The sequence below is a fragment of the Saccopteryx leptura genome, chromosome 4 (genome assembly GCF_036850995.1).
Source record: "Saccopteryx leptura isolate mSacLep1 chromosome 4, mSacLep1_pri_phased_curated, whole genome shotgun sequence".
Classification (NCBI taxonomy): domain Eukaryota; kingdom Metazoa; phylum Chordata; class Mammalia; order Chiroptera; family Emballonuridae; genus Saccopteryx; species Saccopteryx leptura.
Window position 1 is genome coordinate 5,472,533 of NC_089506.1, and position 16,408 is coordinate 5,488,940.

Consider the following 16,408-nt stretch of genomic DNA (forward strand, 5'->3'; position numbering starts at 1 on the left):
GGTGGTACTTGGGGTGGGGCTTGAAGAAAAAGTAGAAGACGCCTGGGCAGAGAGGCAGACCAGAGTATTCTAGGCGAGAAGGCAGGGTGCTCTGCCTTCCTCCCCCACAAATGTGATGCAGGTAAAACCTGGCCCGTCGGCCCACACGGTATTTAATGGGGCGTGCAGAACAGTTGATTCTCACTGACCGTTACAGACCCAAGTTGACCCCTCGCCCTTTGGGAGCCGTCAAACTCATTTTAATCAACTGCTTGTGAACAGAGCTGGGTTCCGCCTCCAGCGCCTCCTTGACCCTCCGTCCACCGATGCCGGGCGCCATGAGGATCTTTGTCTTCACGGCCGCTGCCCTCATTCTTCTTGCTCTGACTTTCTCAGGTAAGAGAGAAATCCTTAGAGATGAGAGGAGGGCAGTCTGATCAGGCTCTTCTGTCCTTTGAGAAGGAAGCTCAGCTTTTAGAAAAAATGCATGACTCACCCCCTGTTTTAAAAAGGACCCAAGATGAACCAGTTACTGGGAATCCTTCCCTGAGCTCAGACAACATAATGGGACCGGGCTGACCCAGACCATCCGCAACCAGACAGGATCTAGTTAATTTCCCTAAAAGCTCCACAAGGAGCTCCGACTTCTTGCCACCGAGAGCTCATTCCTTCTCTGTCATCTCCTCCCCACCCCCCACCCCTACCTTCAGTGTCTGCCAAAGGGATTGCTGTAAAATGAGAGACAATCTCAGCGGCTAAATTCCAATTTGCTATTCTAAACGTGTGACTATTTTATGCACTTTTAAAGATGCTCTAACAGGAAACACTTACAGGTAAGTAAAGAATACTAAAAGTAAACAAACAAACAAACAAAACACTACGTAGAAACAGCTCACCTGTTTTCACTTCTCTCATTGGTCCATACAGACACCCAGCGCCAGGAACTGATTAGATAAGTACCCACACGCCGGGCTCAGGCCCAGAGGTTCCTAGAACTAAAAGTCGGGAGGGAAAAATAACTGTTTGGGGCCAGTTTTAAGAACCTCTCTGCTTATGTCAACTGCTTCAACAGTGCCACACGTATCCTCTGTGCTCTGATCCTTAGCTAGTATTATTGTTTTCATTGTGATCATGATGGTTCTTACTATCTGCCCACTTCAATGTGTAAACACCGTATCCATGTTTCGTGAGCTGACTGCTCAGATGCCTGATACGTTTCAATGATCTATATAACTCACAATGTCCCAGGTCAACTTTGGACTGTTTAACCATTTTCCCTCTTTCACTGAGTAGAAATCTGAGTCTTTGTAATTCTTTTTCCATTGGTCCGAGTCCTAACTTGGACATTAACAAGCCTCATGCCTCTTCAACATGATGATCTCTCATATATAGGACAGCTAACCCGCACCCTTCCCCTCCCAAAGTTGTTCTTTCCAAGAATGAATATTCCTCTTTTAGAGGGTAACTTCCACTGTCTTCGACTATTTCTCCTCTGAGAATACGTGATCACCACTTTTCTCCAATCACTCCTCTCTGAAATATTCTCATTCTTTTCCACTTAGTCCCTTTGTTCTGAATGAACACACATTGCTTCTGTCGCTCTCGATGTGCCTCCCTGGGCTATTCTGTGGACCCTCTTTGTAGAGGGGGCTCGTCTCATGTTCCTTTTATCTTTGGACCCGAAACTGTGAAACTCCACAGCCACACACCAGTGCGTATGGTTCATCCTTGATCCGCCAACAACGTAAATACCATATCATCTCCACTTTTTGCTAAATACCAGAGATGATTAATTTGGAAATATGAAAAAAAAAAAAGGCATTTATTGGAAAGTTTTGTTTATTGAAACTAAAAGTATATTGTTTCTTTCCGAAAAGAACCATTCTGTTCTTATACCCTAGAAATGAGTAGGACAGAGGGAACTTTTTTTTTTCTGTGTGTCTGTTTTTCCTAAGAGACTGTCCAGCCAGGACACTGCAGAGATGGTGCAGGGGTCTGAGCTCAGACACAGCCGTTCAGGGGTCATCTGCAAACTGGAGGGGTCCAGTCTGTCTCCAGCGGCTGCGTCGTCGGGGGTCTGGCTGCTGGGATGTGTCTCGCCGCCATTAATTACCGGGTCACTGAAAACGGTTGCTTTCTCCGCTTAGCCCGGGCGGGAGTGCACAGACAGCTGCTCTGTAAGAAGATGCACGGCCGCTGTGAAGCCAGCTGCCTTACCTTTGAAGATAAGCTCGGCGGCTGCAGAGCTGACCTGACACCGTTCTGCTGCAGAAAGAGGCAAAACAATTGAACGGTCAGCAGCAGCTACAAAACAACGAAGGCAGAGACGCTCCGGTGGCCGTGGGCTCCTGGCGGCGAGCCTCCCTGGGCCTCTCCTCCTCGACCTCCACGCCGTGGACTCCGGGACGCGGTCGGTCCCCTTCCCAGCACTGCGAGGACTGCCCTTCCCGGGTGGCGGGCGTCTGGGGGGGGCGTCTGGGGGGTGGGGGGGCTTCATCCTGCTCGCCGGTGAACCCGCAGCCGCTGGTGGACGGCCTACAGACTATTCGATTGATAGAGGGAGTTAGAGGGTTAAGGGATTAGACAGATAGGTTGAAAATGTTGACCTGACCTGGCACTGAGCGGTCAAGTTCTCGTCCTGGCTTCAAACACCTGTGTGAGCCGGGATGTCTCTCCCGAGAGTCTGATATCTGTGATCTGAGGAAATGAGGCGACTGCCTCAGCAACAGTACGTCCTGCACCCTCCCTTCCTTCAGCAGGTGTTCCGATGGTCCCCAGCAGGTGTTCCGATTGCCCCCCCCCCCGTTCCCTGTCTGATCTAGAGCCTGGTCAGGCTCCAGAGCGACACCGGCCCACGTCAGAACCCCAGCTGGCCCTGGACGGAGGGGCCCCTTCCCTCTGGGCCCCTGCAGTCCGGATTAGTCAGAGTGCACGGTCCCCAAGACCACTGCGTCTCACACTCTCGTCCCAGATGGGGAGACCCGGGCTCAGGGAGACCCCACAGTCACTGGCTTACTGGCTCTAGAGCAGTGGTCCCCAACCCCCCGGCCACGGACCAGTACCAGTCCGTGGGCCATTTGGTACCAGTCTGCAGAGAAAGAATAAATAACTTACATTATTTCCGTTTTATTTATATTTAAGTCTGAACAATGTTTTATTTTTTAAAAATGACCAGATTCCCTCTGTTACATCTGTCTAAGACTCACTCTTGACCAGGGGTCCCCAAACTTTTTACACAGGGGGCCAGTTCACTGTCCCTCAGACCGTTGGAGGGCCGGACTATAAAAAAAACTATGAACAAATTCCTATGCACACTGCACATATCTTATTTTAAAGTAAAAAAAAAAACAAAACAGAACAGGAACAAATACAGTATTTTAAATAAAGAACAAGTAAATTTAAATCAACAAACTGACCAATATTTCAATGGGAACTATGCTCCTCTCACTGACCACCAATGAAAGAGGTGCCCCTTCTGGAAGTGTGGTGGGGGCAGGATAAATGGCCTCAGGGGGCTGCATGCGGCCCGCGGGCCATAGTTTGGGGACCCCTGCTCTTGACGTTTGTCTCAGTCACGTGATATTTAGCCGTCCCACCCTAAAGGCCGGTCTGTGAAAATATTTTCTGACATTAAACCGGCCCGTGGTCCAGAAAAGGTTGGGGACCCCTGTTCTAGAGTCAGGTGTGTGCTTTTTGCTCCGTGTCCTTAGCCTGTCCATAAAAAAGTGTGCCGGACATGGAGAGACGAGAAGGGTCCATTCCAAGGTAGAAGCTGAAACCAGCTGCAAAACAAAACAGACAAAACAGAAAATCAAACTGTCCCCAAAGCCCCCCGCCCCCACCGTGATCCTGTGATACTGGCCCCTGTGGGGCAATGGTAACAGCAAACTGAGGTTTGGCTTTGCCCTGATTTGCCTAAGTTTGGGGCTCAGTTTTCAGGCAGAGCAAAATATCTGCCACAGGCCATTTTCACTACGGCAGATAGCACACCCTTCAGAGTGAAAGAGAAGCCCCCACCTCAGTTCTGTGCTAGAGAATTTCCTTACCTATTTAATGAAGCTTGCTTCCGATGGAGACATCAGTACAAGAGAAGAAACTAAAACACCATTTCCTGGAACAAGAAAACACATGAAAGGTTTTAGAATAAGAAATTAAAATGTGCTTTTTAAGAAGCCGTGTCCCGCTGTTGCTGTCTGTCTGCACGGGGCCCGGTGTCTCCTGGCCGTCACGCAGGGGGACCCCGGGTGTGGAAGTGGAGGAGCTGGCCCGGGCCCTGCGGCTCCCCCGGAAACCCCCGTCCGTGGTTGCTGTCTGTCTGCACGGGGCCCGGTGTCTCCTGACCGTCACTCAGGGGGACCCTGGGTGTGGAAGTGGAGGAGCTGGCCCGGGCCCTGCGGCTTCCCCGGAAACCCCTCGCCCGTGGTTGCTGTCTGTCTGCACGGTGCCCGGTGTCTCCTGACCGTCACTCAGGGGGACCCTGGGTGTGGAAGTGGAGGAATGGGCCCAGGCCCTGCAGCTCCCCCGGAAACCCCTCGCCTGTGGTTGCTGTCTGTCTGCACGGTGCCCGGTGTCTCCTGACCGTCACGCAGGGGGACCCCGGGTGTGGAAGTGGAGGAGCTGGCCCGGGCCCTGCGGCTTCCCCGGAAACCCCTCGCCCGTGGTTGCTGTCTGTCTGCACGGGGCCCGGTGTCTCCTGGCCGTCACGCAGGGGGACCCCGGGTGTGGAAGTGGAGGAGCTGGCCCGGGCCCTGCGGCTCCCCCGGAAACCCCTCGTCCGTGGACTCGGGTGAAGAACCAGCTGCCTTCGACACTCTCAGTGTATGGAAGCTGCTCCCTTCCTTTGGCTCCCTTTCTCTCCTCAGTGCCACGTGCCTGTTCTGTCCCCAGTGTTTTCACACCCCTGTTTGCTTCAGGACCTAGAGAGATGTCCTCTGCCTGCATCATGCTTCTGGTCGCCGTCTTAATAAAGAGACCAGTGAGCTCGCAGCCACACCGGTCAGTCACTGTTCTCTCACTGTGGACGCTGGGACGGACCCCGGGGATGCTGGGAGCAGCCCTCAGCCGCTGGGTCCTTCCTGAAACTGGTTCCGCTGGACCCGCCTCCTGCTCCACTTCGCCCTCCCTCCGTCACCGCCAGGTCGTGTTTCTTCTCGTCCTTCCCTCATTCTCAGACCCTCTGCTCCCTCCTCCCACTCCCCTCGCTGCAAACTCTCTCCGGGGGGCAGGACTGCGGGTCGTCCTCCAGCTTCTCCGGCTCCAGCTTCTCCGGCGTCTGGGCAGACTCCCGAGCACCCCCAAAGGAACGGCCGCACCAGGCTCTGTCACCTTGGTCGTCAGAGGGCCAGCTGGGCTGTGATCGGCTTTGCTGTGCTCCCTGACTGTCCCGGGGCCTGCTGGTCCACGTCTCCTCCCCGGGGCCTGAGCACAGGCTGCAGGCTGCAGGGTGCCTCCTCCTCATTTGTCTGAGCCCGGGTCCCAGAGCCCTCCTTCCTGACAGGGCTGAGCATCCCTCCTGGGGTGCACGCAGCTCAGAGGTCTGAGCCCCAGCTGCGCTGTGTCCCCTACTCACAGGTCCAGCCTCCAGCTGCACGCCACTAACTGCCACCCCTCCGAACAGGGCCTCTCCCCAACTGCTCCTCCAGACCTCGAGGTGCTGACAGTACGGTACGGTTTTCATCTGCGCGCCCTATCAGCCTTCCCGTTCCAGGGTGGCCAATGCGTCGTATGGAATCCCTTCTCTTTCAAACACCAGCGTGGTCTCTGTGTCTGAAAAAGCCCCCGAACTTCCAACCCTGACTTCTCGCTGAAGGTTAGTAGGCGGCTGGTCTTCTATCGGCAGATTTCTGTAAGGCGCTTCAAAAGCAACTTGCCTGTATTGCAATGTGTCACTATCTTTCTCAAACTCATCTTCATTTAACAATCTCAATCTTCACAAATATGATTGTCCTTTACTGAGACACTCGGGTTAAAAATGGCTTACTCAGGAATGCTTACACCCCCTCAGAAAGCACACGATTGACTCATCACATTAATCCACATGCATGGCTCATTTACATTCACACACTGTGGTGTAATATCCTACCTCAGGACCTCACCGCTGTCAGCCCCAACGTTGCCTGCTCTGCTAACCTACCGGGGCCTCACGGCCATTATCGTCACTACAAGGTTCACATGTAATGTCGGGATTGGGTCTTACAAGGAGTAAGGAATGGTTCCACCTTCTCATGTTGCATACGTGTGCGTGCGTGACCACATGCATACACTGCCCCTGCGCACACATCATGCCCGTAGTTCAATCATACAAACCAATAATGAGATTCACACTCAGATATATCAGAATACTTCGGACTCTAAACCGCTAGAGCTGGACACAGCCTTGGAGAGAATCCAAGTCCGTGTGTCCAGAACGAGACCGATGATGCTTAAATACAATATTTCTTTAAAAAATCCGTGCTCTGAGCTCCACTCTAAACACATTCCCATTGGGGACCCTTAAAACTAAGAATCTGAATTTTAAAATCAACCCACGCAATGATGTTTGAGAGCTATCGATCCCTGAACAGAAGGGCGTCTGAGACTCAGTGGTGACCCAGCCCTCCATGAGGGGAAGAGACGGAGATTTAGAATTTCACACCAGTGACCTGGCCTTTCGGGTCCAATCATACTGCCCTGTCTTCCCCTTATCCGTCGGAAAAGGACACGCTGAGAGAAGACAAACAAAATGGCTCTCCTTCTCACTCAACTCAAGGAACAGACGCTCAGACGTGCGTGAGGAAGACGGACAGGCGTAGAGCAAACCGGCTTCCCGTGTGGCCAGCCTGACAGCCTCGTGGGACACCTGGGAATTCAGAACTGGCGTGGGGGTGACGGGTTTTGACTGGAGTTACTGGAACCAGGAGAGAGCTCACAGACTAACGTCCTGTCCTCGGTGAAGCTTGGATCGCTTTATACGTCTAGACTGCAACTGAAGGATTGTTGTTGATATGTGTCTGTTGTATTGCCAATATCTCGGGAGCTTCTGTTCCTATTTGACAATTATTTTAATTCAAAGCTGCCGCTTCCCATTATTCTGGGGAACAGAGCATCCTAAAGAACAAAGCCTGTCTGCCTTCTCTTGAAGACTGTCCCCTGCTCATGGGGGACCCCGCTGTCCCCTGGACATGCTTAATAAGGTGTTAAAGTGGCCTCATTATCCAAACAAAGACATTCCACTGGCCCTAGCCACCTGCTGACTGAAATGAAGCCATCTTCTGCCTCCTGTCTCTGTGGACACCGTCGCCCACCAGAGAACCACTGTCGCTCTCCTTTGCCATTTTATCCTTTTTTGAATCGAGTCCCAGGTAACAAAGAACATATTTATATCAGCCTTGGTACGTTAAGAGAATCTGAGAGCTTGAGAGACTCCTACACACAAGACAGCATTCCCAGGACCTGTACACACCAAGGAGGGACCCCCTGGCAAAGTCACCTCCCCCGGAATGATCTCTCCTGATGGTGTGGACCACACACGAGGCCAGGTGAACACTGACCTAGACACGATGCAGTGAGAGGCTCTGCAGGTGTCTGGAACCCTCTCCGTTTCTCCACTGAAACTGCACAGGAGCAGGGTCATGAAAAGTGGGCCATTTTCCTCATAGTTCTTTATCTCCAAAACTGCTCTGCGTGCATTCTCCAAGAGTGAGCGATTTTAAGCTCCTGGCCAGAGAGGGGCATGACAAAGCTCTGTGGACTCCAATGCAAGTGGTAGGAGCCTGCTTGTTGGGACCCCTCTGAGCTAAGAAGACAAAGCCAACGCTCCTGCTCTTGAGCGCTTGACTCTGTCCCTATGGCTTTACTTCAGCCCTTGGCTTTCCCCGCTGCCTTTTAGCCTCCTGTCTTTTCACCTAGAACCCACGCAGAGAGATTCAGGCTGACGCTGCCACAGGAAGCGCCCCTGACATTCCAGGTCCAGACAAGGACTGGAGGTATTCCTAGCATCCTTCCCAAACAGCAGCTTGGGTCGGACTTCCCGCTGGTGTCCGAGCAAAGGACTGAAAACACTAAAGAGCACAGGCCAATATCTAAAACTTCTGGCCATATGTGTTCCAGGGGGAATGAGCAATATTTCCATACCTGAGATAAACTGCCTGTTCGCTTTCCCGAGGGGCAGGGCCACAGGGCTTAGTGAAAAGTAGGTGGTGGACAGAGAGGTAACACTGGGGCTTAATTATTAATGGCAGTAATTCAAAAGGGGAGGAGAACGAGAAGGGTGGGGACGGTGGCCGTGGGGAGCCTGTTATCTGTCAGGTATTGCAGACGTACAGATAAGTGATCACAGTCTCTGCTCTGAAGGAGACTATGCATCTTCAAGCAAACGATTCTGAAGAAATCTCTATTTTAGCCGCCTCCCATTTTACTCAGCAAAAGGTATTGGGTTTATAAAGGACAAAGAAACTAGGGTTGGTTGTGGAAACTACAGGAAAGTGTTTCCATCAAGTAGGACAAACACAGTTTAAAGGAACGGAGGAGATGCCACATTTCTGGATTTGAAGATGCAGGAAGAGGAAGGCAGTTCAGACCCTGGAGAAGGCGAGAAAACAGATGATCCTGTAGGGCACCAGGGGGCGCTCTTCCCTGCTGATGGCCTTGAGGTTAGCAGCCCCGGAGGACTCATTCTGGACTTCTGGACTTCAAAGCTATCAAAAAGCCCCAGCTGGGTAAATCAGTTGGTTAGAGCATCATCCCAACCTGCCAAGGTTGTGGGTTCGATCCCCAGTCAAAGCACATACAAGAATCAATCAATGAATGCATAAATAAGTGGAAGAACAAACTGGTGTTTTATTTTTTCTCTCTCTCTCTCCCGTCCTCTCTCTCTCTAAATTAATTTACAAAAACATTTAAAATATTTCTCTGGTTGGAAGACAGTTTACAACAGTTACAGCAGCAGTAAGAAGCTGTACAATGTAGGAACGGGGGCTCCAGGGGGCACCGCGAGGGGAATGCCCAGGCTGAAGGTGACACAACGCCTCACTCTGACAGGCAGCCACGTGCACCCCAGGCTGAGGGTGACACAATGCCTCACTCTGACAGGCAGCCACGTGCACCCCAGGCTGAGGGTGACACAGCGTCTCACTCTGACAGGCAGCCACGTGCACCCCAGGCTGAGGGTGACACAGCACCTCACTCTGACAGGCAGCCACGTGCATGGACAGTAGCAGTTGTAGGCGTGACATTCAGAACCCTCCAGAGCCTAGTTCTACCAGAAGACGAGACGGACAGACGTACCTGATGAGGATGAACTTCTAAGAGGAGATTCAGACAGCGGGCAGAGAGTTTAAGGTCGAATTAGAAATAGGTACTTATAAAATTAGATATATTACAAACAGGAAAAGGATAAACTCTAAGGAAAAATAAAGTTGGATAGAAAAGGAAGTGTGAGGCAGAGCTCTGAACAGAATCATAATCGTTATAAGGTATACCCTGAAGCCTGGACCTGTCCTAGCAGACGGAAGGGCTAGGCTGGGAAGGGTTCTTGGATAATGTACCATGAGAGCCAGGGGCAGTGGACGCTGTGCCCAAGTCTGTGAGTTCTCTCTCCACACAGCGCTATGTGCTCTAGCCTCGACTCTGCGCAGAATCCCTCCCTCTCCTCAGTGCAGGGATTTCCTGGGTTGTGCCTGATTGCCCCTCTCTGAACCCATCCCAGAATCAGTCTCCACACAGCCAGCTGGGCAGCTGCAAAGCAGTCCTGGTCGACCAGAACCAGCACAAACCTTTCTAAATGCCTTGGGGAACCTCGGGACCATTCCCGGCTTCCTGGAGACGATGGAGAGTTTTCTACCTCAGCTCAGGACCTGAGAACCCACTTTTCCAAAAACAGAGACACAACCAGGATCCCTGTGACCCGACTGAGCCCATAATAAGATTTTCAATTCCCTTCCCAGCCCCAGAGAACCCTTGTGATCAGCTGGAAGACACAGGGAGCCTGTCCCTGGATGACCAGAGTCACCAAACTGCTGTCTAAGTCTAGCAGGGGACCGAGGTGCAGCTCCTTCGGTTTTTTTCCTTAGAAATTTCTACCTCAGCTCAGGACTGGGAACCCCCATTGGGCGTCTGTGGCAAGCCCGGGTCCCTGGAAATGGTGAATGTCCCCTCCTTACTCCGGGAAAGTCGGGAGATGACTAGAAGGCCCGGGAGGGCCACCGCCTGCCAACACCAGTGACCTCAGAATTTTCTAGGTCCTCCAGAAAGGACACTTGCATGTCTCGCAGAGAGAGGAGGTTGTGCTTCAACAGCTTTGATACTTAAACGAAGGCCAGCCAGTGCACAGGAGTTCCCAAGGTCCCGCAAGCCCTTGACCTGGCTGCTTTCCGGCTGCATCAGGCTGCCTGATTTTGCCTGGTGGGATCATTTTCTTTGTGAACAACTATGGCTCTGAGTCAGAAACGGCCTCTGCAGATGGCCTGGGTACTTGCTGTATACTTGGGGGGTGGAGTTGTACTCCAGTCTCTTAGTTAGTATTCGTGTTAATGTCATTGTCTTCATCCTATCTTTGCTGTTGTTGTTCCTCTTTATTTTTATTACTATCCCTTACTGTGGATTATTTCGGTGGTCGGTGTTATGTAACCGTGAATTCAGTCTCCTTGTTCCCCAGGAGGGTCCGACATCCTGGACCGTGGCTGATGCCTTGCTGGAGCCCTGCCAGAGCCCTGAGACTGCGGCTCTGCCCAGTACCTCATGGTCCCACTGCTGGGACTCGCTCCCTGACCCCCTCCTGCAGCCCATACCCAGCGTGCTGGCAGGAAGCCCCATGGATGGACAGTGTTTTCAGGGGGTGCTGAGCCTGTAGAAAGACGTCCGAGTGCCCTCCGGGGATCAGCAGCATCCTGTGCAGACCCGGAGCACCCAGTGAGGCCTCCTGGACACACGAGAACCCCCTTCCCCCCAATTTTTTTTCTAAATCCCACTCGGATGCCTGGGACTGCTCTTGCCACCCAGGAAAGGCTGGAAGACGCAACGCGTTATCAGCTGCCTAAGAATGCTCCAAATTGTCTACCATAGCCCAAAGCCTGGGACCCACTATTGCCAAAAGGGGAGGCACAGCACTGTTGTTCTGGGCCGTCTGAGGCTCTCTATGTATTTACTGTCCTCTCCTCGGCCCAGAAAACGGTCGTGCTGCCCCGCAAGGCACGGAGAAGGCAGCCCATGTCTGCCAGCCTGATCAGGCAACGGCTGAATTTTCCAAGTCCTGCAAAAGCTTGTGAAACAATTCCGCATGCCAGTGCCGCCCCCTGCTGGTCGGGGAGCACCACGCAAGGCTCCCTCCTGCAGCCTCCTCTGTGGAGTGCAGGTCCAGGTGTCTGGACTTCCACCCGCTTGGGCAGAACCCGGGGCAGAAGGTCCGCCCAGGCTGGCTGCCATAATGCTAGGGGCTCAATGGGAGCTTATGGATGCTGGCATTTAATTCAAGTCAAATCTTGTGTGTGTGTGTGTGTGTGTGTGTGTGTGCGCGCGCGCGCGCGCATGCGTGTGTTACTGCAGATGTAAATACAGGAGCAACGTGTTAGACACCAACATTTCTACAGGGTGACTGCTGTTCCTGGGACTTCCTGAGTCTCCTTTTCTTACTTACGGCTCAAGCTTGTATGTATCATTTGCATCTTACCCGAGATTCCCATCGAATCAACAGGAAAACTGATTCCATTTGAATGAATCATTTTTGAAAACTAGATGTCACAGAGGACGTCTTATCCAGGACAGCTTATTACTCCCACCAGGTGGCCCTGTTACATTACCATGAGCAAGGTGGCTTAAAGGGACAGAAACATATTCCCTCACAGTCCGGGCGCCGGAAGTCTGACATCAAGGGGGCGGCAGGGCCACGTGCAGTCCGCGGACTCCGGGGAAGAAGAGCCCTCGCCTGGTCTAGCTGCCGGTAGCTCCGGGCACTCGCTGGCTTAGGACAGCAAATTCCGGTCCCCGCCGCTGATGCCCAAGGCCAACTTTTCTGTGTCCCTCTCTCTGATACGAATAACAGTCTTTGGATTTAGGGTTCAGCCTAAATTCAGGATGACCTTTGTTGAGATCCTTCCATGAATTACATCTGAAAGGTGCCGGTTGGTCTCCCTGGGCAATAAGAACAACCACGCCCTAACCCTTAAATCCAATCACGCCCTGGAGATGCGTGATTGGTGGGCCGTGTTCCAGGTGTCACCATGCTGCGGGGCTATAAAAGGACCGGTGAGACGGCCCACCCCCTCATTTCGGGACCTTCTCAGCCTGGGAAGCTTCGTTCTTCAACTGGCGCTTTCAGATGGGAAATCTCACCGAGAGGACCTCCGCGGACATGGAGGCCGTTTCTCTGCACCCAGAGGAGGAGTCTCCGTTCGGCGTCTTTCCGCCACTCGAATCTGCTTCGTCCACTGCAGGTGGTGCCGAAGTCCACGGGGGACCGTGTGGAGCCGAGAGACCACCCCTGCCGTCCCAGGCCGAGTGCTGGGGGCGTGGTGATCTGGCTCCCACCGAGAACCTTCTGCACTGAATGAGACCCTCCGCGGTCGGGGCCGGGCTTTGGAACCTGGGCAACACCTGCTACGCGAACGCGGCCCTGCAGTGCCTGACGCACACCCCGCCCCTGTCCAGCTACATGCTGTCGCGGCGGCACTCGGACACCTGTCGGAAGCAGGCGTGCTGCATGCTCTGCGCCGTGGAAGCTCACGTGACCCGGGCCCTCCTGCATCCTGGCGACGTTATCCAGCCCTCGGAGGGACTTCTCATGGGCTTCCACAGACACGGGCAGGAAGATGCCCACGAATTTCTCATGTTCACCATGCACGCCATGCAGGAAGCGTGTCTGTATGAGTGCGCGCAGCTAGACCGGCCCTCCGAGGACCCCAACCTAATCCGTCAGATATTTGGAGGGACCTGGAGATCTCAAATCGAGTGTCTCCACTGCCACGGTGTTTCTGACACTCTGGACCCTTACCTGGACATTGCCCTGGATATCCAGGGGGCTCGGAGTGTGAGCCAAGCTTTGGATCTGCTGGTCAAGCCCGACAAGCTGGATGGTGACAATTCCTATCATTGCGGTGTTTGCCTCAAGAAGGTGCCTGCTTCTAAGACCTTGACTTTGCACACTTCCTCGAAGGTCCTTATCCTGGTGTTGAAGTGGTTCTCGGATTTCACTGGCATGAAAATGGAGAAGGAAGTGCACTATCCGGAACACCTTGACATGCGGCCGTACCTGTCTCAGCAGGACGCGGGGCCGCTGGCCTACGAGCTCTATGCCGTGCTGGTCCATGCCGGCTGGACTTGTCACAGCGGACATTACTTCTGTTACATCAAAGCCGCGGATGGCCAGTGGTTCAAAATAGATGACACTCAGGTAATCGCCTGTGATGTTTCTTCTGCCCTGAGCCAACGTGCTTATGTCCTGTTTTACATCCAGAAGAATGAATTGGGAAGAGACGCTGGAAGTGCCTTCCTAAGTGGGGAACCGAGATGCCGCAGGACTGAGCACAGAGTCATGGGTTCAACCCGATGGGGGCCTGCGCGCCACTCCCACAGCATGGGAGAGGGTTCGGGCAGACCCACCACCTTAGAGGAGTGGCGATTGTTCCAGAAACAATTCCGACCGAAGCCTGAATTCAACCTCAGGAAGATCGAATGTGTCCTGCCTGCCAACGTTGCTGTGATTCACCAGGGCACATACAGAGGTGGGATGCCCAGGTGCCGTTCTGCACAGGAAAGCAGTCTGCATGGCCATCCAGCCAGGGGCGTCCTCCCTCAAGGGACCAAGGACACTGGCCAAGTGCCTTGTCCCAGAGGGAGAGCCAGGGCTAACAAGAGGAAGAAGAAGAAGAGAAGAAGAAGAAGAAGAAGAAGAAGAAGCAGAGGTCTCTGGACACCTTCCAGTGACGCAGCCGCAGCTGACATGCACGTGCCTGGTGGAGAGCATCGGATCGATGATTGAGTCTGGGGACGTTCGGGTGGGCTGTGCCTGGAGGGTGGTGGTGAGTGGGGCACGAGGTCTTTGCAAAGTTGGATACTTTGAATGTAATCCAAATAGTAAATACAGAGTGCTCTTCATAGACGTGGAGAACGGAGTGTTTTTTTTCCATGTTTTCTAGGGGAGTGGGTTTTTTATGTGCTTTGGTGGGTCCTGGGTGTGTTGGCACAGGGGCCCCGAGGTGGGTGGTTGCAGGCGGTGGTTGGACTCAGCACATCTGTCCCTCCAGCTGTTAGAACAGGTTACTGGCCATGGGCACCAGAACCGGAACCGATAGAGGAGGCTGGTGCACAATGTGTAATTTCACAACATTGACCACTGCTGCCCCATTCGCGTGGGGCACAGAGACCCAACCCTGGTTTCATTTCCGGGATGTCCCTGACAGGGGTCTGAACGTCCCTCTCGTGTGCCGCCACGATGGTGAGATCTCTTACGGACACTGCTGTTGTCCTCAGATCAAAGGTTTCAGGACTGGGATCATTCGTAAGTAAGGTCGGGGTAGGCGTCTTCTTTCAGCCGCCCCCACCATGCCTTCACCCTACCTTGCACCCAAAGGGTCCTCTGTCAGGTGACAAAAGTGTCCCCCTCCGCCGGGTAATGAATCAAATTCTGGAAGTTCATGGATCTACACTTAATTTTCAAAGTCAGACTTTTCTACAATTTTGTAAAGATGTCATCTTCTAAAGCAGGGGTCCCCAAACTTTTTACACAGGGGGCCAGTTCACTGTCCCTCAGACCATTGGAGGGCCAGACTATAAAAAAAACTATGAACAAATCCCTATGCACACTGCACAGATCTTATTTTAAAGTAAAAAAAAACAAAACGGGAACAAATACAATATTTAAAATAAAGAACAAGTAAATTTAAATCAACCAACTGACCAGTATTTCAATGGGAACTATGCTCCTCTCACTGACCACCAATGAAAGAGGTGCCCCTTCTGGAAGTGCGGCGGGGCCGGATAAATGGCCTCAGGGGGCCGCATGTGGCCCGCGGGCAGTAGTTTGGGGACCCCTGTTCTAAAGGAAGTGATCTTCAAATGGATTTTTTTTTCTTTTGGTTAGATTAGCCCTGGAGGCCTGAGACAGCCACGTAATGGCCCAGGAAGAGCTAGGATCCCTGGTGGGTTCTCTAAGTCTCACATGTTAGGGACCAATAGAGGGGACAGATGCAGGGCCAGAGAAGAGAGATGCATAGAGGGACGGAGGCCAAGCAGGGGTCCTGGGGGTGGGCTTCTGCTTCTGGGGGCCGCCAGGCAGCACAGCAAAGGACAGGATTCAGGTGTGTGTGTGTCTGTGTGTCTGTGTTTGTGTCTGCCTGTTTGGGAAACTTCACCATCAGAGAGATAGGCAACCATCTCCCAGAAAAAGACTACTCAAAGTTTTGTAACCACAACCCCAGAAATAATTCCTAAGCACCGTGAGCAGAAACATAGTGATAAGTAACCAGAATAATGATCTAAAGGACAGAAGGAAATAATGTTAATAGTGATATCAATAATAAGCTAAGAAGATGAAAATTAGATTAAAAACTCCCTCCGTATAGAACAGTGGCCCAGTGAGGCGACTTCTGAGGTTTTTAGGGCTTAGTGTGCTAGGACTGCACCATGTCCCATGGTCCCTGGTGACAAAGCAAGCAGCAGGACAGTGGAGTCAAGGCCCTGGAGGACCTGTGTGGTGGGGACAGTCCCCTGCAAACCCCTCCAGCAGAGGCCTGGAGGGCCCAGGTGTCGGGCTCCCCTTGTCTTGCCTTCTGGGGGACACTTGGCGTGTCCAGCTGTGTTCTTGCTGTCTCAAGGGGGGACTCCCCACTGTGCAGGCAGGTCTCCTAAGCTGTATCCAACCCTCCCCCGGACTCGGAACTGCCCCCTGCATGGCCCGTCACACGTGTCGATGGACCTCACCTAAGGTGTCCTCACAGTCACCGTGGCACTCCCCGCAGACGAGGGACACCTGTGTACTCTAAGGCAGACAACAGAATACAGTTCTCGCCGTCCTCACAGGATTACATTTTCCCACCCCGCCCTACAGTGGAATAAGCCGCGGAGATGTTTTAGAAAAATAAGGACTTATCTGTTTCAACCAAGACAGGTGCTCACTGCCTTGGCCTCCGCCGAGCCCTGGGGGGACAGGGCTAGCTGGTGAGAGCACGGCTCAGCCCAGTGGGTCCCCGGAGCGGTTGCCCTTGGGGTTCAGGTTCAATATGGGTGTTGGTTGAAAGACAACATTTCTATTGCTGGGGAGAAAGGGGGAAAAGCTCCTTTGTGAGAACCTTCATTTTGCTTGGGGCAAGCAAATCCAATTAATTATTAAAGAACACAAAAAACAGCTTAAGAGGTGGCTGATGGGATTAGGGATTTACCACCTTCAGACTTATTTTCCCAGCAGCCCCTGGGCAGTGGTGGGGGAGGGGAAGCTATGTTCGCACCTGGGGAGACTGGA

At 52.9% G+C, this 16,408-nt stretch overlaps 2 protein-coding genes across 2 annotated transcripts; both read left to right on the forward strand.

Annotated features, from left to right (window-relative positions):
- Nucleotides 1–305: 305 nt before the first annotated feature.
- Nucleotides 306–2,682, forward strand: LOC136404029 (beta-defensin 107-like). The gene is made up of 2 exons (XM_066383514.1): nt 306–375; nt 2,127–2,682. The coding sequence occupies exons 1-2, from the start codon at nt 306–308 to the stop codon at nt 2,267–2,269; spliced, it is 213 nt and encodes a 70-aa protein (XP_066239611.1). The 3' UTR covers nt 2,270–2,682.
- A 9,817-nt stretch (nt 2,683–12,499) lies between these two features.
- On the forward strand, nt 12,500–13,930 carry LOC136403587 (ubiquitin carboxyl-terminal hydrolase 17-like protein 6). Its single transcript, XM_066382486.1, has one exon. The coding sequence runs from the start codon at nt 12,500–12,502 to the stop codon at nt 13,928–13,930; it is 1,431 nt and encodes a 476-aa protein (XP_066238583.1).
- Nucleotides 13,931–16,408: the final 2,478 nt, after the last annotated feature.